The sequence below is a fragment of the Protobothrops mucrosquamatus genome, unplaced genomic scaffold (assembly GCF_001527695.2).
Source record: "Protobothrops mucrosquamatus isolate PMUCROS unplaced genomic scaffold, P.Mucros_1.0 scaffold582, whole genome shotgun sequence".
Lineage (NCBI taxonomy): Eukaryota > Metazoa > Chordata > Lepidosauria > Squamata > Viperidae > Protobothrops > Protobothrops mucrosquamatus.
The window spans coordinates 124,670-148,205 of NW_015386882.1; the positions used below are offsets into that span (position 1 = coordinate 124,670).

Consider the following 23,536-nt stretch of genomic DNA (forward strand, 5'->3'; position numbering starts at 1 on the left):
GGTTTTTTTTTCTTTTTATATATATATTTCACTTACTCATGTAAAATTTATATACCTTGTGGAGTTAGAGATATTAATATTTGTTTACTTATATTTGAATATTATCCTGGGATTAGGTTTGGGAAGTCTCGGGGGGTGGGTGGGTGGGGGATGTGGGTTTTTCTTATATAACATTGTGGTACATTTGTGATGTTTTTTTATGATAAAAATAATAAAAATTTTATTGGAAAAAAAAAAAAAAAAGAGAAAGCAGCAAGCAGAAAATATTAATAGACTTTTGTTACAATACACCACCGTGATTTGCTTAACAACCAGCATAAAAATGGTTGCAAAATGGAGTCCAGTCACGTGGCAACTCAACTTACAACAACTAACGATCAAAAATCCAGCCATGTATGAATGTTTTTAAATACGAAGGAGGAAGTTGATATTCAACTTTACTAGGCATTTCATAATAATTATTTTTAATATTTGGGAAATAATCTTTTGATATAGAGAAATACTGGTTCTATTAGAATATTAATTATTCATTTCATTAAATGCTAACTAAAAAACAGAAATGTTCAGTTATGAGGAGAAAAAAAAAGAGTAAAAAAAGGTAATCGCGCATAAAATAATGACAAGTTAGTTAGAGAAGATTCCCATCTCTGACTTAACAATTTTGCTTGGGGTCCCACTAAAAAAATTACAGCCAATTTTTAGAATATCTAAATTTAAGAATAAAGTGTAAACATCAGGAGAAAGCTAATTTATTACAATGCACAAAGTAATGTATGACTTTGCTCGAAAATTCCCTGGGCATAAAAGAATGCCAGGGACTGTATGCAGCAGATTGTTAAAATATGTTCTGGTAAACAGCCCATCATCTATGTCACACTTATTTTGCCCCATCGTGAAAAATCTATTTGAAAAGTGTTGGTCTCAAGAGTGCCTGCATATGGAAAACTATTGTTTGAGTCAGAAAGTACAAGTGCAATCCTGTAAGTATATGGTATGGTATCTAAAAGATTGTGGATCCTTTTGAATTTTCAATATTCCTGCATAAATATTTGCAAGGTTCTGTCACTGTAACTTTACAATAAAAGTAGTACTAGTATTCATAATGTTGCTTACTTAGTTTGGACTACTTTGAGGAGCTAATACCAATCTTGCAAGTCTGAATACACTTCTCCCCTCTCAGCCTTTTATCTTCCAGAGAACTAGAGAAGATCAGCTCTCAGATGCCTACACAAATTGGTTTTACCAGACCATTGTCTAGGGCAGGGGTAACTTTGGCTCTTTTATGACTCGTGGACTTCAACTCCCAGAATTCCTGAGCCAGCCCAGAATTCTGGGAGTTGAAGTCCACGAATCATAAAAGAGCCAAGGTTACCTACCCCTGGTCTAGGGGGCAGCTCTTCCTCCCATCTCTCAAGGTTACTCACAGAGCCCATTACACAATGCAATTGCCAGCTCCTCCATTGGGAAAAACCCATATGCTACCCAAGTCTCAGCTTTTCAACCCAGGACCTGCTGACTATCTTTTGACACCTGGACTTTGAACTGTTCCTGGACTATGTTCATCTATGGTCTCATTTGCCTTGGGGCTCCTATGGACAGGATTTGCTTTCTGGTTTAGCACTGTTGGTATCACTATGGGTGTGCATCTGCACATGCCAGTACTCTGCTCACTACAGACTGTAAACATTTGGAAATGTGAAAGTAAGCTGTTCACAACCCTATTCCGCCTGAATGTTCAGATTGAAACAGGAACACCAACATGGCAAGGCTATCAGCTTCCAATAGCACTGAATATCTCCTTGAAGCATGATGGACTCTGATTACAAGACTGGTTTAACCTTCCTATGGCACAACCTTCAGAAAACGTACAATCCTACTGAGGCAGTTACATGCAGCTTGCAAACAAATGCAACCCCTTTTTTTTGTCCCAGTATGATAGGCTGCATCTCACTTACCAGGAATGGAAGAGAGTCTCGGAAGACACCTGCTTTATTCTGTCCACATCTGATTTTACTGCCTTCACCTCTACTAGCATCTCTTTCACCTTGGAAGCCAGCTGTTGATATATCGTATCCTGCTTCCGCATCCTGCATGCAGTAGGCAGCTGTTCTGGACTCATTGGAGTGAGATATTGTATCTCTGAGGGATCCAGTTCCGGAAGTGACTTTAGAATAGTGGAAGAATTCAATTCCATCCCTTCAGATTTTATTTCTGTCCTAGAGGTGTTCAAGCTTTGGTCTTCTGGACAGCATTCTATAAACCAAGACAGCTGTTCTAGAAGCACTGCACACTGCATGGAAAGATACTGCAATCTGTCAGTCCACTGCCGAACGCCATCTTGGGGAGGGAAAACCACTTCATATTCACTTCCAGGAGACAGCCTGGCCTCAATCTCTTGTATACAGCTTAACTGATTCCTGTTCAAGAGATTCATATAGTTAACAGATTTATTGGTAATTAAAATACAATTATTACAATTCAAGTACACTATTTTAGCTCTTATTAGATTTGGATATAAAGCTTTCCCTAAATGTTTTGTTTTTTTCTACATTATGTACTTGATTTCTCACTATCCTGTAAGAAAGCTATTTTTCTTCTGAATTTGTTTTCCAAGACACCCAAGAAGCTTGTGGGTTTGTCTATTCAAGCTTTTCCCAATTGGTGCCTTCAACCAGAGAAAGAAGGGAACTGAATTCTTAGGACAGACTGAGAAAGATCTGAATGATGACAGGGATAATAATGGTAATCTCAGGTGAGCAAGACTGTCTCCAAAAGAATGATAACCTAATAATTTCTGTTTCATTTTCTTTAGCCAGGCTTACAATGGGAAAAAAAAAATCCTGCTATGAAAAAAAAAAACTGAAATTAGACCAATTCAGCAATTATTAAATAACCCCTAAGTATGAGAAAACCAAATATTTTAAAAACTGAAAGACATATTTGTGAATAAAATTAATGATTTAATTGGGCTTAGAGATGGGATATGTAACTATATGATGTACCAATTAAGCAATTACATTTTATTTTTTGTATCACAGGGTTCTCAAATTTTGTGGTACTTCAATCATCCAGTGAGGTTTCCTCAGACAGCGGAAATGCTGTCAAACTTTGCTCCCACTTTGTCTGGGCCAGGCCATAACTTGGGCAAAGTGGCAAGCAAAGCCCAGGATGAATTTTAAACACACCCCTCAATGACTCAGCAAACCCGATCATTCAGGCTTTTGGCAACTGGTACCATTTGCAATGGTTACACAGCACCCCCCCATGTCACATGATTACCATTTGTAACTTTGATAGCCAGCTTCTGACAAGCATATCAGTGGAAAAGTTGGCAGGAAGTCGCAAGTTGTGGGTATGTGACATTGTGCTTAATGACTGCAGGTGATTTCCTTAAGTCTGTAGTTGGAACTGACAGTTAGATGGCAGATATCATGTGATGTTGCATTTTATGACCATGTAGCGTAGCGACATAATTGCTGGTCTCAACTGCAGTTGGTAAGTGAGGACTACCTGCATACAGTTCTAGAAAAGGCTCTTCTTAGTTTGGAATATATATATATATAGAAAATAGAAAAACAATACCTCAGGAAAACCCACTGTTCTGTCAAAGCAGTGAGAGACTTCCTCTGTTTGATAAGCATCTTCATGAGGTGAGCAGTGAATCCTTTACATCGCTCAACAGTACTTACTCCAATCTCCTATGGAAAAAGGTAGCAACTTTTCTCCTTCTGTTTATCAAAACAAGTTCCTCTAATAATAGCTGTAAAAGGTTTGGAGTTATAGGCTACACAGTCAACTAGTTAGATATGATTTTGCACATTGTTTTTAATTCCCCTTCAGTTACTTTGAGATTTACATAAAATTACATTGCAAATTTATTCCACACCTAAATTAAAGTGACTAATTAAGCCTTCTGCATATATAGGGTTTATTATTAAATGCAGCCAGCTGCTAAAGATGTAATTAAATGGTATAGTTATCCAACTGCATTTCTTCACTTAATTGCCACATAATTTCACAATATTCTTGTCTCTATGGTGCCCTCCAATGTGTTAAATTGTGACTCTCAATGTCCTCAGCCATTATTATCCTATGACTATCAGTAAGTGTTGTGTCTTATGATTTATAATGACTGTATTTTATGATGATTATGATCATGATTTATCACTTGTTGATTGTATGTACACTGAGAGTTTATGCACCGGAGACAAATTCTTTGTCTAATCACACTTGGCCAATAAAGAATTCTATTTTTCTATTTTTTTTAATAGCAGTCAAGGGCTGGGGATGATGGTAGTCGTAGCCCAAAACACCTAGATTTCACCATACAGGGGAAGTCTAGTCTACAACTAAAGGGCACACATTCTAAGAAAGTGTACATCAGTTATAAGAGAATACCAAGTCTTAGAGTGAGTGGTGCTATCTCACTTAGTGACAAATTGAAAAGAAATAAAACTTCTGGTTTTGCTTCATTACTTTTTACTTCCCCATTTTCCTTGTGGAGTTCAAGCTGATATATATTGGAAATTACTCTCATGTTGTCCAAAGCAACTACTCTGTATAAGGTAGGTTGCACTGAGAGAAAGTGACTGACCCAAAGACACTCAATGAGCTTTATGGACAAGAAAGGATTTAAGGCCTATGTCTCCATGGCCAAAGCCTAACACCAAAAACAAGTATGTTACATTGGCTCCGGGGATTTTACCTTTGAAGGTGCTAATAATGCTGTCTGAAGCCTACAGTGATGTGCAAGAGATTGATAGAAGTATTTCTGGCATCCATCCCAGGACAGAGAGATTTGAGAGAGTAACCTGAAAAGCAAAACAGTTTGAATCCCTTAAGACAGAGGTATCCAAACTTTGGTTGAAGCCCACATGGGGTTGTAAACAACTTACACGGAGTCACAACTTTTTTAAGCTTATAAGGCTTGAGGAGGCAAACTGATAAACAAAACCCAGAGTGAGTTTTGATCGAAGATCAGATCTATGGGCCTAGTCTTCTGCCAAAACCATCTTCCAATCATAGAAATATTTATTCATAAAAGGGGCCACACAAACTACTTTAGTTGTGAGATTATAACAAATCCGTGCCCTAACAGAAAAAGGCAGAACACCTCAAAGTCTTCATATGATAGCATATAATAAAACAAAATCTACAGCTTGCAAATTCTTGATTAGCATTTGATTATATACTTAAGTTGGATAACTGATCTTTATTGGCTTTCCCTGCTGCGTAATTACTTCCAGAAAATCTTATTAATTTCCACAAAGTGTTTGTTTTTACTGAAAAGAGCAGGGAGAGGATCTCTGATCAGAACATCAGCAGAAACAAAGGCCAAAGACCCACACCTTTCAGATTGTTATTGGCCGAAGTTAAAAATAATCCCATAAGGAGAAAACAATAGGATATTCATCATGCTTAATCTGATTTTAAAATAACCGAATCAATTATCTCCCTAGACTAGATTTCAAAAATCCAAGAAAATATTTTTGCCACCCTTTCTGACATCAAGACTTTATTATAGTACAGAACTAAAATAATACATACGGTGCATCCAATTTTTGTGTGCAGTTAACCAAAGCCAATGCTCTGTTTAAATCCAATGGATGAAGGAAAAGCATATCTTGGGAACTTTTGGAACGAGACCAAGTCAGGCCTTTGCGATATGATAATCCTGAAAGATATTTATCAGGTTTTTATTCCGTCTTTATTATTTTTATAAATAATTCAAAGCAACGAATATACGTAATTACTCCTTCCTCTTCCCATTTCCCCCAAAATAACAACCCTGTGAGGTGGATTGGGCTAGGGGAGAATGACTGGCCCAAGGTCACCTAATTGGCTTTCATGCCTAAGGCATGACTAGAACTCGCAGTCTCTTGGTTTCTAGGTAGCCTTTTAATCACTATATCAAACTGACAGTATTTTTTATCTTTCTCAGATCTATAATATTAAATATTTTTTTTGCAAATCTACTCAAACAGCTTAAGAATCCAAATCTAGTGCTCGTTTGGAATGTGTGCCTATCAGAATTCCAATAAAATAATAGGAACTATCATCATTGGACCGACATACTGGATAGATTTTCTTCACACCTCATGAATTTTCTTTATTTGTAAATTAATGTGATACAAAACATCAATTATGGTTTAGCATCGTTAAGCTTGTTCAACCAGTTGTAATTTAAAATATTGACCTGGCATGATTTATGAATGAATTATCGCAGTTTATGTATCTGCCCAAATTATGATTGGATATTAAAATATAGGCTCATCACATGACTTCCCTCACCATTATCTCTTCTCATTCCAATTCATTTAGATCTTATTTAAACTACAGTATTGTCTAAAAGTAACAATATTCAAATAAGGAAAAGTATGTGAAGATGATCCAAATTCTCTGAAACAAGGAATTTAGAGGTCTAGACCAGGGGTCTTCAAACTTGGCCCTTTTATGGCTTGTGGACTTCAACTCCCAGAATTCCTCAGTCAGCATATGCTGGTTGAGGAATTCTGGGAGTTGAAGTCCACAAGTCATAAAAGGGCCAAGTTTGAAGACCCCTGGTCTAGAACATGCTTTTCATTTAGAAGACACAGGCTCAAGCATTAGCACAGGGATGTCAAACTGCTAGCCCGCAGGCCGGATGCATCACGCCGAAACCGCGCCCACCCCATTGCCGGCAATGGGGAAGAAGTCACGATACATCACGCAACATCACCTGACATTGCGAGTTTGACATGCCTGCACTAGCACCTCTGATTTAAGAGAATGAGATGGCAGGCGATGGAGAAGATTTCTTTGGAGAGGCAACAATGGAATAAAAGCCTAGTGAGATAAGTGCTGGAGTTTCTCTACTCCAGCAAACTTAGCTAGAGATAGATTAAACGGTTTTGTATTGTCCCTGTTTTTTCCCTTTTTATTTAATGAAAACTAAGGTAATTCCTCATCATATGCAGACTTCATGACTGGTGGGAAAACAATCAATATAAAGTACCAGGGTATATTCAGAGGAGATCCGTAAAACTGTAGGACTTGCATAAACCATAATCACTACTATTTGTTATCCACATGCAACTGTTTCACACTCATTCTTTTCTTATGTTATTATATATGTTTCCACGACGAAAAACTAATTGCTTGACAATGCATGAAATCTATTCTATGAGTGAGCCCCAAAAACCAAGGGCATGTTTTCTTTTGGATACAAATAGTAGTGATTATGGTTTATGCAAGTCCTACAGTTTAGGGAAATTACCTTAATTTTCATTAAATAAAAAGGAAAATTTACATAACATGTTATAAGAACTTTCATTTAACTAACCTGTAGTTGCAAGGTATTTAAAGAGCTCTGCTAGCGCCCTTTGTTTTTGCAGAAGTAAGTGTTTGGCTTCAGATTTCTGTTTTTCCTTTTCTAAAGTTGAATTCACGGACATGTTCTGTAACTTGTGGGCAGAAGAAATTACGTCACCTGCAAGGAGGAGAAGAATCAACAGGAGCATCACAGTCACTCAAATTATATTTTCTTTTTTGTATGCTAGTCTGGTTTTCTCCAAGAGAAAGAGCAGTATACAAATATTTTACTTTTAATATTGACTAGTATTAAAACTACACTACCAGTGAGCTATGGGGTCATTGTTTTAGACTAGAGCAAAGGTCTTCAAACTTGGCCCTTTTATGACTTGTGGACTTCAACTCCCAGAATTCCTCAGCCAGGCACGCTGGCTGAGGAATTCTGGGAGTTGAAGTCCACAAGTCATAAAAGGACCAAGTTTGAAGACCCCTGTTTTAGAGAGATTTCCTTATCTAAACAAAGAAATATAACGACCAAGGACAAAAAAGAGTGATTTCTAACTTCATGCCAGCTTGACTGTAGCTGACCAGCTTTCAGCAGCCAATGCTAGGACCAGTCCACCTGGCCTCCAGAAGGCTAGGGTGGAACCAGTTTCCTGAACCTCCAAGTAGCAGTATGTTGGCCCGGCAGTACTAAAGCAATCATAAATTTGCTCAATTTAAACTCTACTGGAGTCATGGGATCCATTCTGTAAGTTGGACCATTTGAGGTACCATGATTTAAAAATTGTTGTCCTATGATGTACTATTTTGCTCAATTAATTACACACTTTCTTTGACAATAGGTTTAATACAACATTCAATCCATTTCAAAAGTTATTTCTGTCTCATTTTCAGGCCTGGGGTTTATTTTACAAATTCACAGAGTTTAATTTGCCAGATTTCTTATACTTCCAGAACAACTTGTAATTAGACTGAGTGGCCCCTTGCTGTCAGCTACATGATTAAGGGCTCTTGAAAGAAACATAGATGAATGTTCACAAAGTGCCTTGAAGAGTATTTGATCAAATATAAGGGCTGTAACCTATTTATCAGATACAAATTAACATTTGTGCCTACTAAATATATACACCAAGCCATATATCTAAAGAATCTTTTTAAAAAGTTAGTAAGTTATAGCAAATACAGTAAAAAGCTAGAACCACAGTCAACAATGCCAAAATAATTTCCTAAAAAAAAAATACCAAATTAAATCATAATATAAACAATATTTGGGTTGCTTACCAGTGAAATTGTCAAGATTCTCCACCAAGTCCAAGATAGAATTATCCTTCACTAGAGTTGCACATATCTTCTTCATTCGCTTTGTGAGCTTAGGTAAACGTCCTTGAAGTGATTCTGGATGAAATGCACACTCCTGGAAGTTTTCCAAATGAAGACCCTGGGAAATGTTCACAACAGGAAGATCAGCACAACCGAAACCTTTGTGTTTTTGGCACATACATGGACCTATCAACAGTTACTAGCTTCAAGATAAAAGTTGAAACATCAGATATAATAATGGGGCAGTCAATTTGACATCTAGCTGGTATTTACCAAGATCAAAAAGTTACACTATAGATATTGTCATGGCTTCAGTATAGGGTTTGTATATGTATATACTGTTATTGTTCTCTAACATGTATTCAGCATCATCTAGTGGCCAAAGAAAAATCTTTCATTGTTTAGAAAGTGGGTTTAGTAGTGTTTTTACCCTACAGAGTACCCATCCTTCCTCATTCTGGAAAAAAAAGGTGCATCCCCAAGAAACCAGATTCCATTTTCTAACATTTTAAGGAAACAGAAGCCTCTTGAAGAACCCAGCTTAATCTGTGACACATATTCATCGGAAGACAAAATCCATGTCCCATATACTGTACATAGCATCACTGGTGAGACTTGAACTTTATCTGTATTTGCTAATTTGTTATGCTCACCAGCAACTCAAACTGTTTATTTTGTATTTGGGTTCTTACTGTATGTATTTCTATTTTTCCCAGTTTCACCCTCCTGTTACTTTAATAAAGCATCAAGTTCTACACTTGTGATCTAGTTTTTGAAGGACAGGTGGGTTTAGCTGCATGTGGAGCTACAGACAGGGTAATGTTTTGTGAGGACAGAACAGATATTCATCTTGATTAGAACGCCAATTCCTTGGATTCATTTATACTTATAAAAATCAAAGATGTTACTCAGTAAAATGAGACATCTACTCCAAACTGCCAGCTGTTAGTTCCTGAAATCTACTCCTTTAAACAGGAATAGACTGGGGCAGTAGTCTGAGTAGTTCGATTGCTTACTAATGAAACAAACATTTTCCAAAGAGATGTCCACCATCTCAGATAACCAGAATAGGATATTTTCCTTCATACTTCCAACTTTTTTGAACACGGGAAGGTCAACATGCAACTTCAGTTCTGAAATTTGGAATGACATAGTGAACTATGTGCTGTTGATGCTCTAGGAAAATCTCATCTATACCTGCCACATAAATAATTAACTGGAAATAGTACTCTTTGAACACAGAAAGAATCCAATGTACTGTATAAAAAAATGTTTAATACTGTTTCAGGGTGTCAAACTCAATTTCATTGAGGGTCGCATCAGCATTATGGTTGCCCTCAAAGGGCCAGTTGCTGTCCCCTTCTCTCCCTCAGGCTTTATTTATTAATTTATTAATTTAATTTGTACCCCGCCCTTCTCCTCATGGGACTCAGGGCGGCTAACAGCCTCATAAAAACCACAATACAAATACAAATACCGGCATCTCTCCTCTCCCCCTTATCTCCTTCTCCTCACTCCTCCTCCCTCCCGTCAAAACCCCTCCTTTTATGTCCTCTCCTCACATCCCCCATGCGTTCACTCACTGCCCAGCTGGCCTTTTCACGCAGTGCTCATCAGCTGGAGCTGCATGCACTGATTCTGGGGTCCCCGCGAAGCCCCAGCAGCCCCACAGCTCCAGCTGATTCTTCCTCCGAAGACTGGATGTGGCTGCCGGAAGCCCCGATCAACTGGAGCCATGCGCGCCAATCCCAGGGCCTCAGCAGAACCTCAGCAACACCGCAGCTCCGGCTAACTCTCCTCCAGGCTTTTCTGGTGCTGCCGCTGCTTCAACTCACCCCCTTGCAACATACTCAATCACCTCCTCCTACTAGTGTGCTTGTGGGCCAGATCTAAACATATCACAGGCCAGATCTGGCCCACAGGCCTTGAGTTTGACATGTCTGCTCTATTTCATCATAACAAATAGCCACAGGTACCTGAGTAGCATTTAATTTTACAGTTAGGTGTTTCCTCAGTATATTGTTTAGGTTCTGAATATTAGTTTCAACATTCTCTGGTGTTTTTTGTTCCTGCAGGGTAATGAGTTGTTCTTCTTTAGGCATTTCCACCAAGGCGGACTGACAAGGTTCCCCAAGAGCAGCTTCAAATTTCTTCATAAATTTAAACAGCGTCCTAGAGGAAAATCAAAGGTGAAAACTAGGAGAACAGCAGACATACGTTTATCTTTTCAGTATCTTTAAAATATAGTCCAAGTGAAAGGCATTATTCAAGCTTTGTATGTAATGTTAGGGTTTGCACATAACACTAAACAAGAATATGGTTTATTTGTTCTTGGCTCAGCACCATATGTGAACCTAATCAAATATGGTTTATTGTTATGAATGGTGGTTCGTTCAATAAAAAATGAAGATTCTGACAGAATTGTGTAAACACAGCTAATATTGCACACTTTTATTAGGTTTTTATTCCAGTTCAATTTGAAATGGAAGTTTCTATTATCAGCCTGCAACAGGCAGGCTAGTTAGATCCTACTATAATTTTGTTGATTTGTTATGCCTTGTAATATATGCATTGGGCACAATGATCTGTGAGACAATTGTTGAATTTTGTTCAATTGTTTGTCTGTCTTTTCTTAATACTTTGCATAGTTGGTTCTAAAGAAGAAAACAATAGGTTGAAAGAAGAAAAGGGAGATCTCAATGAATGCCCAAAATGGGAGTTTTTACCAGAACGTTATTTACCTGTGTGTCTTTTCTACAGATTGTTTTACAGCCCAAAAGCTGACATCATTCCACCTTGAGATTTTCACAAACTCCTACAAGGGAAAACAAATTAACTTCATTTATGATTATGTCTTAAAAGTACACTGCAAAGTACTGCAATTAGTCCTCACTTAGCAACCACAATTGGACCCAGCAACTTAATCATTACGCAAAGCAGTCACCAAGTGAAACTACAACTGTGTTTATTAACATACTTCAGCTTTCCTTTGCTTCACAGACCTGCAAAATTCATAAATGTGAGGATTGGTCGCAAAGTAATTTTTTTAAATTATGGACGGTCACTATGTAAAAACTATCTGTAATGTGATTTCATGTTTCCAGTTTAAAGAAAAAATATGATCCTTTTATCGATATCTGAATGTCAGGAATTAGACAACTGTCATCATACTTAAGTATCTCATCCTCACCTTCAGTTCTTTTTCTATGGGACGTCGCAGTTCAATCAGCTTGGCATGGACAGATTCTGAAAATTGCTTATAATATTTATATATATTCCATAATACATTGCACAGCACATCTAAAAAGGAAAAAAAGCTATTATGAATACCACAGCATTATTTAGATTTAGTCCCAAACTAGAGTAAGAGCTGTATTTTCATAAATCAGTTTGGCATCCAACTATGAGGAAAACAAATCTCATTTAATTATCAGTTTGTAAAAAGATCGTGCCAATGGGTGAAAAAGTCTTACTCTGAAAGACTATCATGGAACAATTTTAAAAGTTATCCATAAAAAGCCATCTTGTGCTGCAACAACAAATATTAACTATGTTTACACTAGACATGTTAAATATTAGCCTCATTGAATAAAAGAATAAGCTAAGAAAAAAAGAAATGCAATGAATAACTTCGTTATATTCTTAGATAATATTGCTAAGAGTGGCGAGGTGGCCCAGTGGTGAAGACACTTGCCTCCCATTCGGAAGGTTACTAGTAACTTCATTTATTATTATGTCTTAAAAAACATACTGCAAAGTACTGCAAGTAACAACCACAATTGGACCCAGCAACTTAATCATTACACGATGTTTCTCCTAGGGCGCAAAGAAAAAATATCTCCTGCAAATTCTGTGTGGCATCAGGAAGGGCATCTGCTAGTAAACGCTCAACTCCACCCAATCGCCCTGAACTCTATTCCGAACAAAGGGTCATAAAAAGGGAGTTAGAGTTATTCTTCAGATAATACTGCTACTAGTATTTGCCAATTCATTGGCAAACGAAGTTGATAAACTTACTTTATTATTGAAGTAATACATCTAGTTTACCACTTAAAATGGTTATCTAAGTATTCAGAATCAATCATATGCACTTCCACACTAGAAATGGTTTTCTAGATACAACCTAATTTGATTTGTTATGGAACACATTCTATGAAATACCACGCAACTCTAATTGGAGAAAATATTAGCTAACTGAATACGACAGTTAAGTCAAGCTTTTTATGACTGATCAACCTTGTAAAATAAAACAAAAAATCAAATGTAAATGAGATTCTCTAGGTTGTGGGTGCTTATTTAAAGAAATAAAAATAATGACTTTAATGGACTGTGCTAATGAAGACTGATGGGAATTGGAAGTCAAAACAGAACTTTGGAAAGGTCTTGGTTGGGGACTCTGTTTACTAAGTAGATAGATGCTGCAGGAAGTTTTGTAATGATTAGACTACTCCTTTGCATCAAATAGGGAGAAAACATACTTTACTGTCTTAATATCTAAATATTTTGTACCTAGATTTGTTTGCTAACCCTGATCCAAGGAACAAAAACAAACAAACAGTACTTACTATTTTCTTCCTTTTGTGTCATCAACAAGACATGGCAGTGGAATTCTAAAAGCATTTGCAGTCTTGTATGAAATTCCCCCAATGTGGATCCTTCTATGAAAAGTTTCAGTGTATCGACCACAGATGCTAAATTAACTTCTATCAATTTCAAGAAGTTGGAATTGTAAGAGATTAATGGGCAGCAGAAAAATGAGAAAAACACATTATTGAAGCTGTTTTAATGTTGAAGATTTCCAATACAGGCAGTACAAAACCCCTGCCCCCCTGTATTTCTTTAGTGCAAATATAAGGAACAATGATATAATTAAATCACATTACTCAGTTCAATTTGATTTCAATTTGTTATAGTTCATCCACCAATGTAGTTACAAATATACAAACTATGGAACTCTTTGTTATATTAATTTATCTCCTTCATAGAGATACATCTTTTTCATTGGGTAAAGTTAACTCTCCAGCAGTGGCTTCTATTAACAGCTTGTTTTACTACATAAAAATTTAGCTTTTTAAACAGCCCATTTTACTACATGAATATTTCGTTACCTTCAGTTTTTCTCTCTGACTGTTCTTGTTGGTGTTTTTCAACCATCTGATAGAGGGAAAACCAGTGCTTCATTGACTTTTCTGTGTACTGTTTCATTACATTATCCAGACTAGCAGACCAACAACTGAAAACATGAGAAGAAGAAAAAAAGTTTGATGCTTTATATGAAAGACCAGTTCCAGACGTGAAGGTTCAATGAAATTGATTTATGCTAAAAGCCTATGCACAGGAATCCTCTCAACTAACATCTGGCACTTGCTTAAAGGGGCAATGGCACTCAAGAGGTGGGTGGGTATTGGACTTAGTTCCCTTGTGGCTATGTAGGGATTCTAAGCTGATCTCCCTTTTCACTCCATCACCAGTTTCTGCTATCCTTTCTCCTACAGTTTATCCCAAATAAGAGTTATTTGTTTATCCAACACCGAGTGAAGACCTTTTTTAAAAAAAAAAATTCTAGCCTTCAGGTTAATCACAGTTTGGCAAGTCCTACTGTTTGTTGTAAAGAAATCTAGGCCTTTTCATTACTTTATTATGGTTATTGTTTTTTTAATATATTGAAGAATTGCTTATTTTTATTTTATTTTTCAGGTAGACCTTACTTAATCATATATTTAGTGACTGTTCAAAGCTGCAATAGCATTGAACGAATAATATTTACATCCAGTCACTGGAGTGCCCCTGCAGTCACGTGATCTTTTACGACTGCAGGGTGTGCTTCAACAACCACTGCCCCCAGCCATATGCACACACTACGCAGGTCCTGCCAACCTGTACTCCATTGACCTCAGCAACAAGATATGAAGCCATGGCCATCCCAGTTCACTCCAGCCCTGCAGTGAAAGCCCCAACTGTTTCAGTCCAGCCTACCCCCATGCTGCAAAGACCCTGCTGCTCCATCTGCAGCTTCCCAGAACTCCAAGGCCCCTGGAACACTACCCTGATGAACTTTGCCCTCTTTCTGCTCCGACTGCTAATAAGCTATGAACAACTGCTGGCTGCACAAGGCCTTCTTTCCTAGGCTGTGGGCAGGCTGAGGCAGCTGCAGTTTCGTGTCTTGATGCTGGGCTGGGACGTTTGCAGCTTTACAACATGGCACTTCGCTGGGGCAGCTATGGTTTCTCAAAGGGCCAGGTTGGGCATGCCTTGTCAGAAGCCAGAGTCAGAAGACGGCAGTGGTAATTTAGGGGTGACAGAGCATAGGGTGCCTCAACTAGTAGCCGCCCTCCTGCCAGCAGCAGCCACCCTTGGCCTGGCTGAACTCACTTCTGGGCCCTAGCAGTCATTTACCCACTGGATGGCCTGCTTGCAAGCCACCTAATACTTGTGACTTCCTGTCCGCTTTCCCAATGACTACGTATTGGAAGCTGACAAGAAGTTGCAAAAAGTTGCTTGATAAACAACCCACAACTCACTTAATGACAACAACTGGGGCTGCCAGGATCGCTGCTGCTAAGCACATTATGTTGTGCTTTATGAATGCATTGCTTAGTAACAGAAATTCTGGTCCTAATACTGTAGTTAACCCAGGACTACCTGTAGTGTTTTTTCCTGTAACACGTCCTAGGATCTTTATAAGATTGGGGTCAACTATTCCCATTTAAATAAAGAAATAAAGAAAAAGCAATGAAAAAGGAAACTACTGTAACTGTACATACTTCAATTCTAGCTTTCGCCACTGAATGATCATCTGAGTGATGAGATCAAGATGTTTCCTCAGAGACACAGCTTGGCTAGCGTTCTCTTCCCAATCCTACAAAACAAAGTGGTACCTTTCAAGTAAATTGCAGAAGATGATAAAAAGCCATTCTTTTCACACTGTCTGTGCTAGCCTTTCTCAATCAACTGCTTTCCAGTTGTTTGGAACTGTTAACAGTGTCTGGAATGCACGGGAGAGGGGAACACTTTATACAGGTAATCCTCATTTAGCAATTTGCTTCATTTAGTGACCATTCACAGTTATGAGTATTGAAAAAATAACTTTGTGGTCCATGCCTGCAACTTACGACCTTCACAGGTCTGTAAAGCAAAGAGAACTGAAATAAGGTTGCAAACACAGTTGTGGTTTTACTTAGCAATTGCTTTGCTTAATGACCAAGTTACCAGTATCAATTGTAGTTGCTAAATAAGGATTAACTGTATTTTAAATATAATCACACTTTTTATATGCTGCCAGTGTGACCCAGTGAGCTTTAACTGGTCTCCCTTGTTAATAAAATGCTGTCTGAATTAGAGGTGAGAGAGGTGTTTGGCTGTCTGCCTTCAAGTCACAGTCTACATGCAGTCTTGCAATCCTGGCANATGCCTGCAGGGACTTGACAACTGTTTGTAAGCGTGAACAGGCTGCAAAGCATCCAAACCACAATCACATGATTGTGGGAGCATTGCAACAGTTGTAAGTTCAGTAACAGGTCTTAACTATCTTCATAATAACTTCAAATATTTGCTAAATAAAGAGTTGTAAGTCAAAAACTCTTTCTATACACCCTATTTTCTTGCCACTACCACATTGGCAAAATAGCATTACTAAAATATGGTTAAAAATAAAGCAATACAAATTATTGTATACAATACTAACAATAGAAATTATTGTTAAAAATAATGTATTGTTTATTTATGGCATGTAGGTCCCCTCTTTTTCTCTGAGAGCACCAGATAACTTACACAGTAAGTTTCCTCCCCTTTTTATCCCAACAATAATCCTGTGAAAAAGTTTGCGGTAATGGTTCCCCTATGTCAATCAGTGTATTCTAAGATCAGGTTGGCACTTAAATCTGAAACTTCCCATTCCTGGCCAGCACTTCACACTACACTCAGTTTGTATCAGTGATCAACATGCTCTATACCGGTGGTGGCGAACCTATGGCATGTGTGCCAGAGGCGGCACTTGGAGCCCTCTCTGTGGGCACGTGCGCCGTTGCCCCAGCCCCGCTTCCCCCTCACCAGCAGCCTCCCCGCAGGAGATCCTGAGCAAGGTCCGCGCGGAGCAACACAGCCAAGGACATGGCAGCCGGGCAGCGGGGACAAGACTCTGCCCTCGCGCCCCATCGCGCGATGATGCTGCAGGGTGTGGCGGAGGGCATGGCCGCCATGGTGCTGCTGGGTCACCTGGGTGATCTGCTGCAGCGGGCCGTGGAGGCGGTGGGTGGCCCTGCGGGTGGGCGGGGGCAGAGCAGGCGGGGAGGGGGCGGGGCTGGTTTGGGGGCACTTGGTCTCTAAAAGGTTCGACATCACTGCACTATACAAATTATTTACGTCCTAGAATCTACTATAATTCTTCCTCCCCCAAAAGTGGACAAACCAAAGTGCCCTCGGAAAGAAAAGCTATTGGAATCTTATATCTGGAAACAAATCAGAGAAGCCTTACCAATCAAGGGATAAAAGTGAGCGATCAGTGAAACACCGGTCTGGTAACAGGAAAGAAACAGGCTCAACTGATGTTTAGTTTGATTGGGTGGTGTGTTTTGTTGATACCACAAAGATTGGGCAAAGGAAAGACAAAGTTGCCGATGAACCATCATTACTGTTTTCACTGAGTGATGAGAAAGAAGAGTTTTTTCAGGGAGAGCTGCTTCTTCTAAAGCTGCTTCTTCTGTTTCCATTTTCCCCTCAAGAGTTTCCTGAGCTGTAATATCTTCAAAGTCCTGTTAAGAGTTTTATTAAAACATATGTTTAGTACAAATTTATCACATCATGTCTTAAGATTAGAAGTTGATCATGCATATTGATAAAGTAGAAGTGTAAAATGGGACATTATTATTTCCCATGAAGAACAGAAGCACCACAGTGGAAAACTCTCAGACAGACTTTTCATTAGCTGCCTGCCTACCTTTTCATGAAGAGGGAATTTCCTTCTGAACTCTCTCTCTTCCTCCTCCTCCTCACTCAGGCCACTTCCATGGCTCTTGGTCTTATAGCGATAAAGACTGTTCTTTTGTTCCTCTTCCTCTTGGGCTTGGCGCTCTTGCTCATCCCATTCATTTATAATTACCTATGAAGTAAGGACAAATACAAATTATACATATATCTTGAGTTAAGGCACAAGACCTTTTCATAGAGTAGCTTGGGACAAATACATTGCCAAAAAGAACCCCACCACCTCCCTATCTCCACCTCCCTTTATAGGTGGGATGGTAAAAAAAGGGAACATCTAACAATATATGCCTCTAAAGCAGGGGTGTCAAACTCAATTTCATTGAGGGCCGCATCAGCATTGCGGTTGCCCTCAGGGGGCTGGGTTGGTGTGGCCAGGGTGGGTGCGGCCTACTGGGTGGGTGTGGATGGAGTGGGTGTGGCCTACTGGGTGGGTGTGGCCAGCTCTACATTGTTCGTGTCAAGGGTGCCTGTGGGGGCCTGGGCAGGAGTGGGATAGATCTGAGGGTCTCTGGCAGAAGGGGGTGGAAACGGGGCAAGTGCCAAGGCATGGTCCACTGGAGGAGCCTCACTGTTCCTCTCAGGCCATACAGGGAGGGGGGCTTATGGAGCTAAGACTGAATATGTTTCAGCATAGATGGCCACCACAAAATTGTACATTGGCTCCCGGCTGGCCTGGGCCAGGACCAAGGCAGAGGGGGCCTTGTGTTTGACATGTCTGCTCTAAAGGATGGCAAATGCCCATGTGTGTGCTGCTCTTTCTCTGCATAGATACTGCCTTTTCAAATATTTCTCTCTCTCTCTCTCTGTGAATGCATGCATACCCTTATTTCAATTTTTAAATCTTTTAAATTTTAATCCACACTATTTTGTTAAATACGTTTTAATAAAATTCACATATATATTTAAAAATAACTTAAAATTGTCTTTTGTTTACCAAATGGCCTCAGTCTCCACTATAACTTATATTTTGGAATAAATCCCTGAGAAAATTAGGATTATTTCCCTCCTAAGGTTCTAAAGCTAAATAACATTTGGTGTGCTATGCTACCCAGAGTCATTACTTTGAGATGGCTGGCCATATAGATTGTTTAGATGGATGAATAGACACACAGATAGATTAGACAGACAGACAGAATACCTGAAACAAATGCCTAAAAAGCAGCAGAGACGTATGGTCCACTCCTCCCTTGGACAACACGTGGCACTGGAGATATAACAAAGCATTCACCAGCAGCTGCTCCTGGGTAAGGCACATCTTTTGTGCTTTCTCAGACTCTTCAGCGATGTATTTCAGAGATAACCTCTTCAGGCCACGGAGGACGTCCAGAGAGCTCACAGAACACAATGTATCTGCATGGGAGAGGTATGTAGGGAAAGTGCTACCAATGGAAGGGAACGAAAGCAGAGAGACAACAAGGCTTCCCAGTTTGGCTGGACTGACAAAACTGTCAAGAGTGGCCTTGTGGACTTCAGAAGCTACCAGCCTCAGGCCATGCTGCATCTGCAAAATGGCCGCTTGCAGAGGAACGACTACATCGGGGAAGGCGGCGTAGGTCTCTTCCAAATGTCTCCTGAACTGATGGTGTGACTTCTGCCAAGCTGCTTCTTCATTTAGCACATTCTGCACCCCCTGGGACTTGTCTGCACGGAGCAGCTGCAGAAGGCGAGTCATGAGATCCTGGACTTTTGAAATCTGGGCAATGCTGCCAACATACTGATGAACTTCTTGATATAAGGATTCAAACAAAGGAATCTGGGGTCGAAAAGCTTGCTTTTGATCAAGGCTGGCAATCTGATCTTTCAGCTTTTGGATTCTTTGGCATAGCAACCTGAGAAGGAAGGAGATGCAGAAAGATTTAAACCCTGTTACCAATAGTATTATTAAGGCTACTCGGATAAAATTAAGTATTTGTCCAAGTGCTTAATCTCTGATTTCTATTATTGACTGTTCTTTTTTTAATATGAAGAACACAGACAAATCCTACAGTTTTCTAAATAATAATAATAATAATAATAATAATAATGCTTTTTAAAATCAATACATCAGATAGAAGAGAATCATATTAAGTGGCTTCTTCTTACAAAAAATATCTTTCCCTTTTATTCACCAACCAAATGACAACTTAAAAGATCCCAGCAATATAAAAAGAATACCAACTCGAACCAAAGGCCCAAATGGATTACTTCAGCCATTTACAATCGTTCTTTTGAAGATGGAAACAAGTTGAACATACAAAGTCCCAGAATTGCATCAGTTGTACCGTACTGAATCTCAAGTGTACCTAATATGAGGGTGACCATGACTGTTGATGGGCTCATCTTCAAGATCTTTCCCTGTACGTAGCTGAGTGGACAGTTTCTGTGTTTTCCACTCACATTCCAGATGATGCAACTGGAAGCATTAGAGAAAAACAGACATGATTCAAATACCTACTTTACTATTGCTTCAATAAAGCAATTGAACAACACTATTATGATGCACCAGAATGTACTGATGATATAGGCATTTGCAAATCTCGTTAGACAATTAGACACATCAGATAATTTTAATTATTTCTAAAAACATGCTTCTAAATAACAGTATCTGATGATGAAGAAGCGCTATTGGCTTCAAATTCTGCTATTTGCATCAAATTGTAAGGAACCTTCGTCGGTTCCCACATTTTATGAGTAAGAACAGTATTTCAAGTTTTGTGCATTTATGCACAGCCTTATTCATCCTATATGGATCATCCTGTCTTTGTAATTACTCAAGTATGTTTTCGAAAATCAGTAAGGTCTTTATCCTTATTTCCGATAAGATTAATGTACTTTGCATTTTAAATGTTATGTTGCTTTTTTTCTCCATACGATGGCTAACTCCTCCTGTTGCCTTATCACCTATTTATTTGTTATCTATTGCTACAGATCAGCCTTTTAATCCATTTAATACATCCAAACTGCAAGGCAAGGAAACATGCATTAGCTTCAAACACTCACCTCTTCTATTGCGTACTTGAGTTTATATTTTCTTTTCACCGCAGGATCAAACGTGGTCTGAGGAAGCCAAAGATAGATCTGCAGAAGACCTAGATTTACCCAGAGGCTCCCACGTTGAGCTGCTTCAGGCAAGTTATGGAGCCCAACTTCCTGTCCACAGAATTGCTGAACACAAGTAATCCAGAGACAAAGGATCTGTTCAGGCATCATCTCTTGGGCACCAACATCCTTGAGTACTTTGCAAATATACTGAAGGGCCACCAAGTCCTTTGAAAAAACCTTGTTACAGTTTTGGAGATATTCCTCTCGCATCTCTGCTGGAATCAAATCTTTAAGGGCCAGGAGTTGCCTGTGTAACATTACACGCTGAAACCTTGAATCTGTAAGCCTGAAAGAAGGAAATCAGGGTTATGAAACAGCGAGCAACAACAGAACATAAATCTGGCTACTGCAGAAGAATCAACTGGTCTCCTGCTAACAACAGAGGCAGCGTCAAAAGTTTAACCCCTGAGACGTTTTTAGAGATGCTTCTTTTTAAGATTAATAATCTAAGGGATTAAAGATTTAAAGGAACAAAAGTGAAGGAACAGTCTTTTTTAATACCTAAATTCAGCCACTGAAGAAAAAGCTGCATTGGTCCACAAAACTTTACTGATCTCCTGAAGCTGCTCTGCTTTTTCCAGGCACTCTCCCAAGGTCACCCTGGAGGCTGACAGAAGAGGAAGACCCGTTGTGTCCCATTGGCTCCACTTGTTGCTACTGGTTAGAATTTCAGAGAGGCACTTGGAGAAAACTGCTCGATTCAAAATACCCACACCCTAAATTAATGAAAATCAAAATGCACATTTAAAACACTGGTAATCATATAACATTAAGATAATCATATAACATTAAGAGGTTAAGTCCACAACCTTAAGACTAATTGTAATCAGGGAGAGCTAACATGCACGGCCTTTTTCTGTCCCGATATCCCAAATGTTGCAAATCCCCTTTGCCTCATATAGTAATTATTTCCTATGGAAGATGGTTAAAAAAAACCTGTGATTAAGAAAACTGTTATAATGGGTGAGGGGATCCTGATCATCAATATATAAATTGGAAAGAGGAGAGAGAGAGAGAGACCATTATTCTATTGCATCCCCAATTTCCTACATTCTCTCCAATCAGTGGTTTTCACTGGCCAAATACACTGAAAACTCATTTTAATTTAAGAAAATGAGCAGAATGTGAAGTTGTAGCAAGGATTATTCTTAGAAATATCTTTGACACCCAATTATCAAGAGATAATTAATGGTGCATTAATTGATTAGGAGCAAAATTAAGCAGACAAAGAATCGTGGACAAAACAGATTTTAAAAATGACCCAGCTGTAAAAAAAACAACATTAAGTGGATTCAAGTCTAACAAGTACTACAGCATCCCGTGCAAGAAAATGAGAACTCTTAATTCCTATAAACTAGTAGAAAGCACATTTCTAATTTGAATCTTCCAGCAATACAATTTTAGTCAAGTGTCTATCTGTAGAAAACTATTTCAAGTAAAGGAACCACAAAAGTCAGTCCAGTGAGCATGCTCAATAGGGATAGGATGAAAAAAGGTAAAGGTGTCCCTGTTTGTTGTGTTCGACTCTTGGGCAGGGTGCTCATCTCCGTTTCTTGGCGGAGGGAGCCAGGATTGTCCGAAGACAATTTCCGTGGTCATGTGACCAGCACAGCTGTATGCCAAAGGCACACAAAACGCTATTACCTTCCCATCAAATCTACTTGCCTTTGCCTGCTTTCGAAATGCTAGGTGGGCAAGAGCTGAGGCAAGTAACGGGAGCTCACCCCATTGAACAGAGCTCAGGTCTCGAACCCGGGCTGCCAGCTCTCCAGCTGACAAACTCAGTGTCTTTTAACTGCTGAGCCATCCCATCCCAGGATAGAAAGACATATAGGGAAAATTGTGAAATAGAATATTGGGTGAAATAGATGGGAGGGAAGATAAAATGGAGTCATCCACACACACAAAAAAGGCACAGGTAATCAAATGTAAAAATATGTACAATATTCTGCAAAATGTTAAAAAGAATCTAAACAATTCTTTATCTGAACTCTTGTTATGATAACAAAGCTTGTCTAAGCCATTATTCAGATTTGCAAATTATTGCACGTATCCTTGGGAAAGAATAAACTGCTATAACTGAACCACCCTTTTGAGGATGTTATACTTTCCCACACAAACCTGGGTAGAGGAATTCAATAATGAGCTGGATAGCATCTTCTCTTCCACAGAAAATGGCTGCCAGGACAGCCAACGCTCGGGGCCTGTAGTTACTGTGCTGCTCCAGAAAGCCTGAAAAGCAGCAACAGCAAGTTCTGACCACAAGAGTGAAATTTCTTCAGCAGAGACCTAAAATGAAAGATAAAAAGGCAAATGTATTAAAGACTTCTAAAATCGTACTGGAGTTTCAAAAATTAATACTCTAATCAACTGTGGAAAGTGTCTGAAAATATTACATTTTGGAGCAAGTGCAGGCTACGTGTGGCCCACCATGCGCTCTAATATCTCATCATCTTTCATCACTGGCTGTTATTAGGCAGGTTTAATAGCCTAGAACAGTGATGGCGAACCTTTTAGAGACTGAGTGCCCAAAAACTGGCCCTGCCTCCGCTCCACCCCCTGCCCTGTCCTCCACTCCGTCCCCCACCCCGCCTGCCTGCAGGGCCACTCACTGCCTCCAGGGCCCGCCGCAGATCGCCCAGGCAGCCCAGCAGCACCATGGCAGCCACGCCCTCTGCCTGCGCCCCGCAGCATCAACTGTGCGGGGTGGGGCCTGAGGGCAGTCTTGTCTACACTGCCTGGCTGCCATGTCCTTGGCTGCGCTGCTCCGTGTGGGCCACGCTCGGGGGTGACTCTCCTCCAGGGGGGGCTGCTGGTGAAGAGGGGGTCGTGGGGGGAGGCGAGGCTGGGGAAACGGCAA

The 23,536-nt window shown here is 39.5% G+C and overlaps 1 protein-coding gene across 1 annotated transcript in view; it reads right to left on the reverse strand.

The window, feature by feature from the left end:
• The window catches only part of MDN1 (midasin AAA ATPase 1), a 116,632-nt gene that overhangs the window by 29,471 nt on the left and 63,625 nt on the right, over positions 1–23,536 (reverse strand). Inside the window, exons 59-78 of the mRNA XM_015817381.1 lie at positions 22,798–22,965; positions 21,178–21,392; positions 20,575–20,962; positions 19,878–19,987; positions 18,734–19,424; positions 17,549–17,710; positions 17,087–17,363; positions 15,998–16,062; positions 15,378–15,472; positions 13,722–13,846; positions 13,179–13,316; positions 11,804–11,913; positions 11,355–11,428; positions 10,590–10,785; positions 8,575–8,731; positions 7,322–7,468; positions 5,548–5,674; positions 4,706–4,811; positions 3,583–3,698; positions 1,956–2,417 (exon numbers count right to left, since the gene is read on the reverse strand). Of these exons, the coding sequence (XP_015672867.1) occupies positions 1,956–2,417; positions 3,583–3,698; positions 4,706–4,811; positions 5,548–5,674; positions 7,322–7,468; positions 8,575–8,731; positions 10,590–10,785; positions 11,355–11,428; positions 11,804–11,913; positions 13,179–13,316; positions 13,722–13,846; positions 15,378–15,472; positions 15,998–16,062; positions 17,087–17,363; positions 17,549–17,710; positions 18,734–19,424; positions 19,878–19,987; positions 20,575–20,962; positions 21,178–21,392; positions 22,798–22,965 (3,929 nt within the window). The remainder of the gene's footprint in view (positions 1–1,955; positions 2,418–3,582; positions 3,699–4,705; positions 4,812–5,547; positions 5,675–7,321; positions 7,469–8,574; positions 8,732–10,589; positions 10,786–11,354; positions 11,429–11,803; positions 11,914–13,178; positions 13,317–13,721; positions 13,847–15,377; positions 15,473–15,997; positions 16,063–17,086; positions 17,364–17,548; positions 17,711–18,733; positions 19,425–19,877; positions 19,988–20,574; positions 20,963–21,177; positions 21,393–22,797; positions 22,966–23,536) is intronic.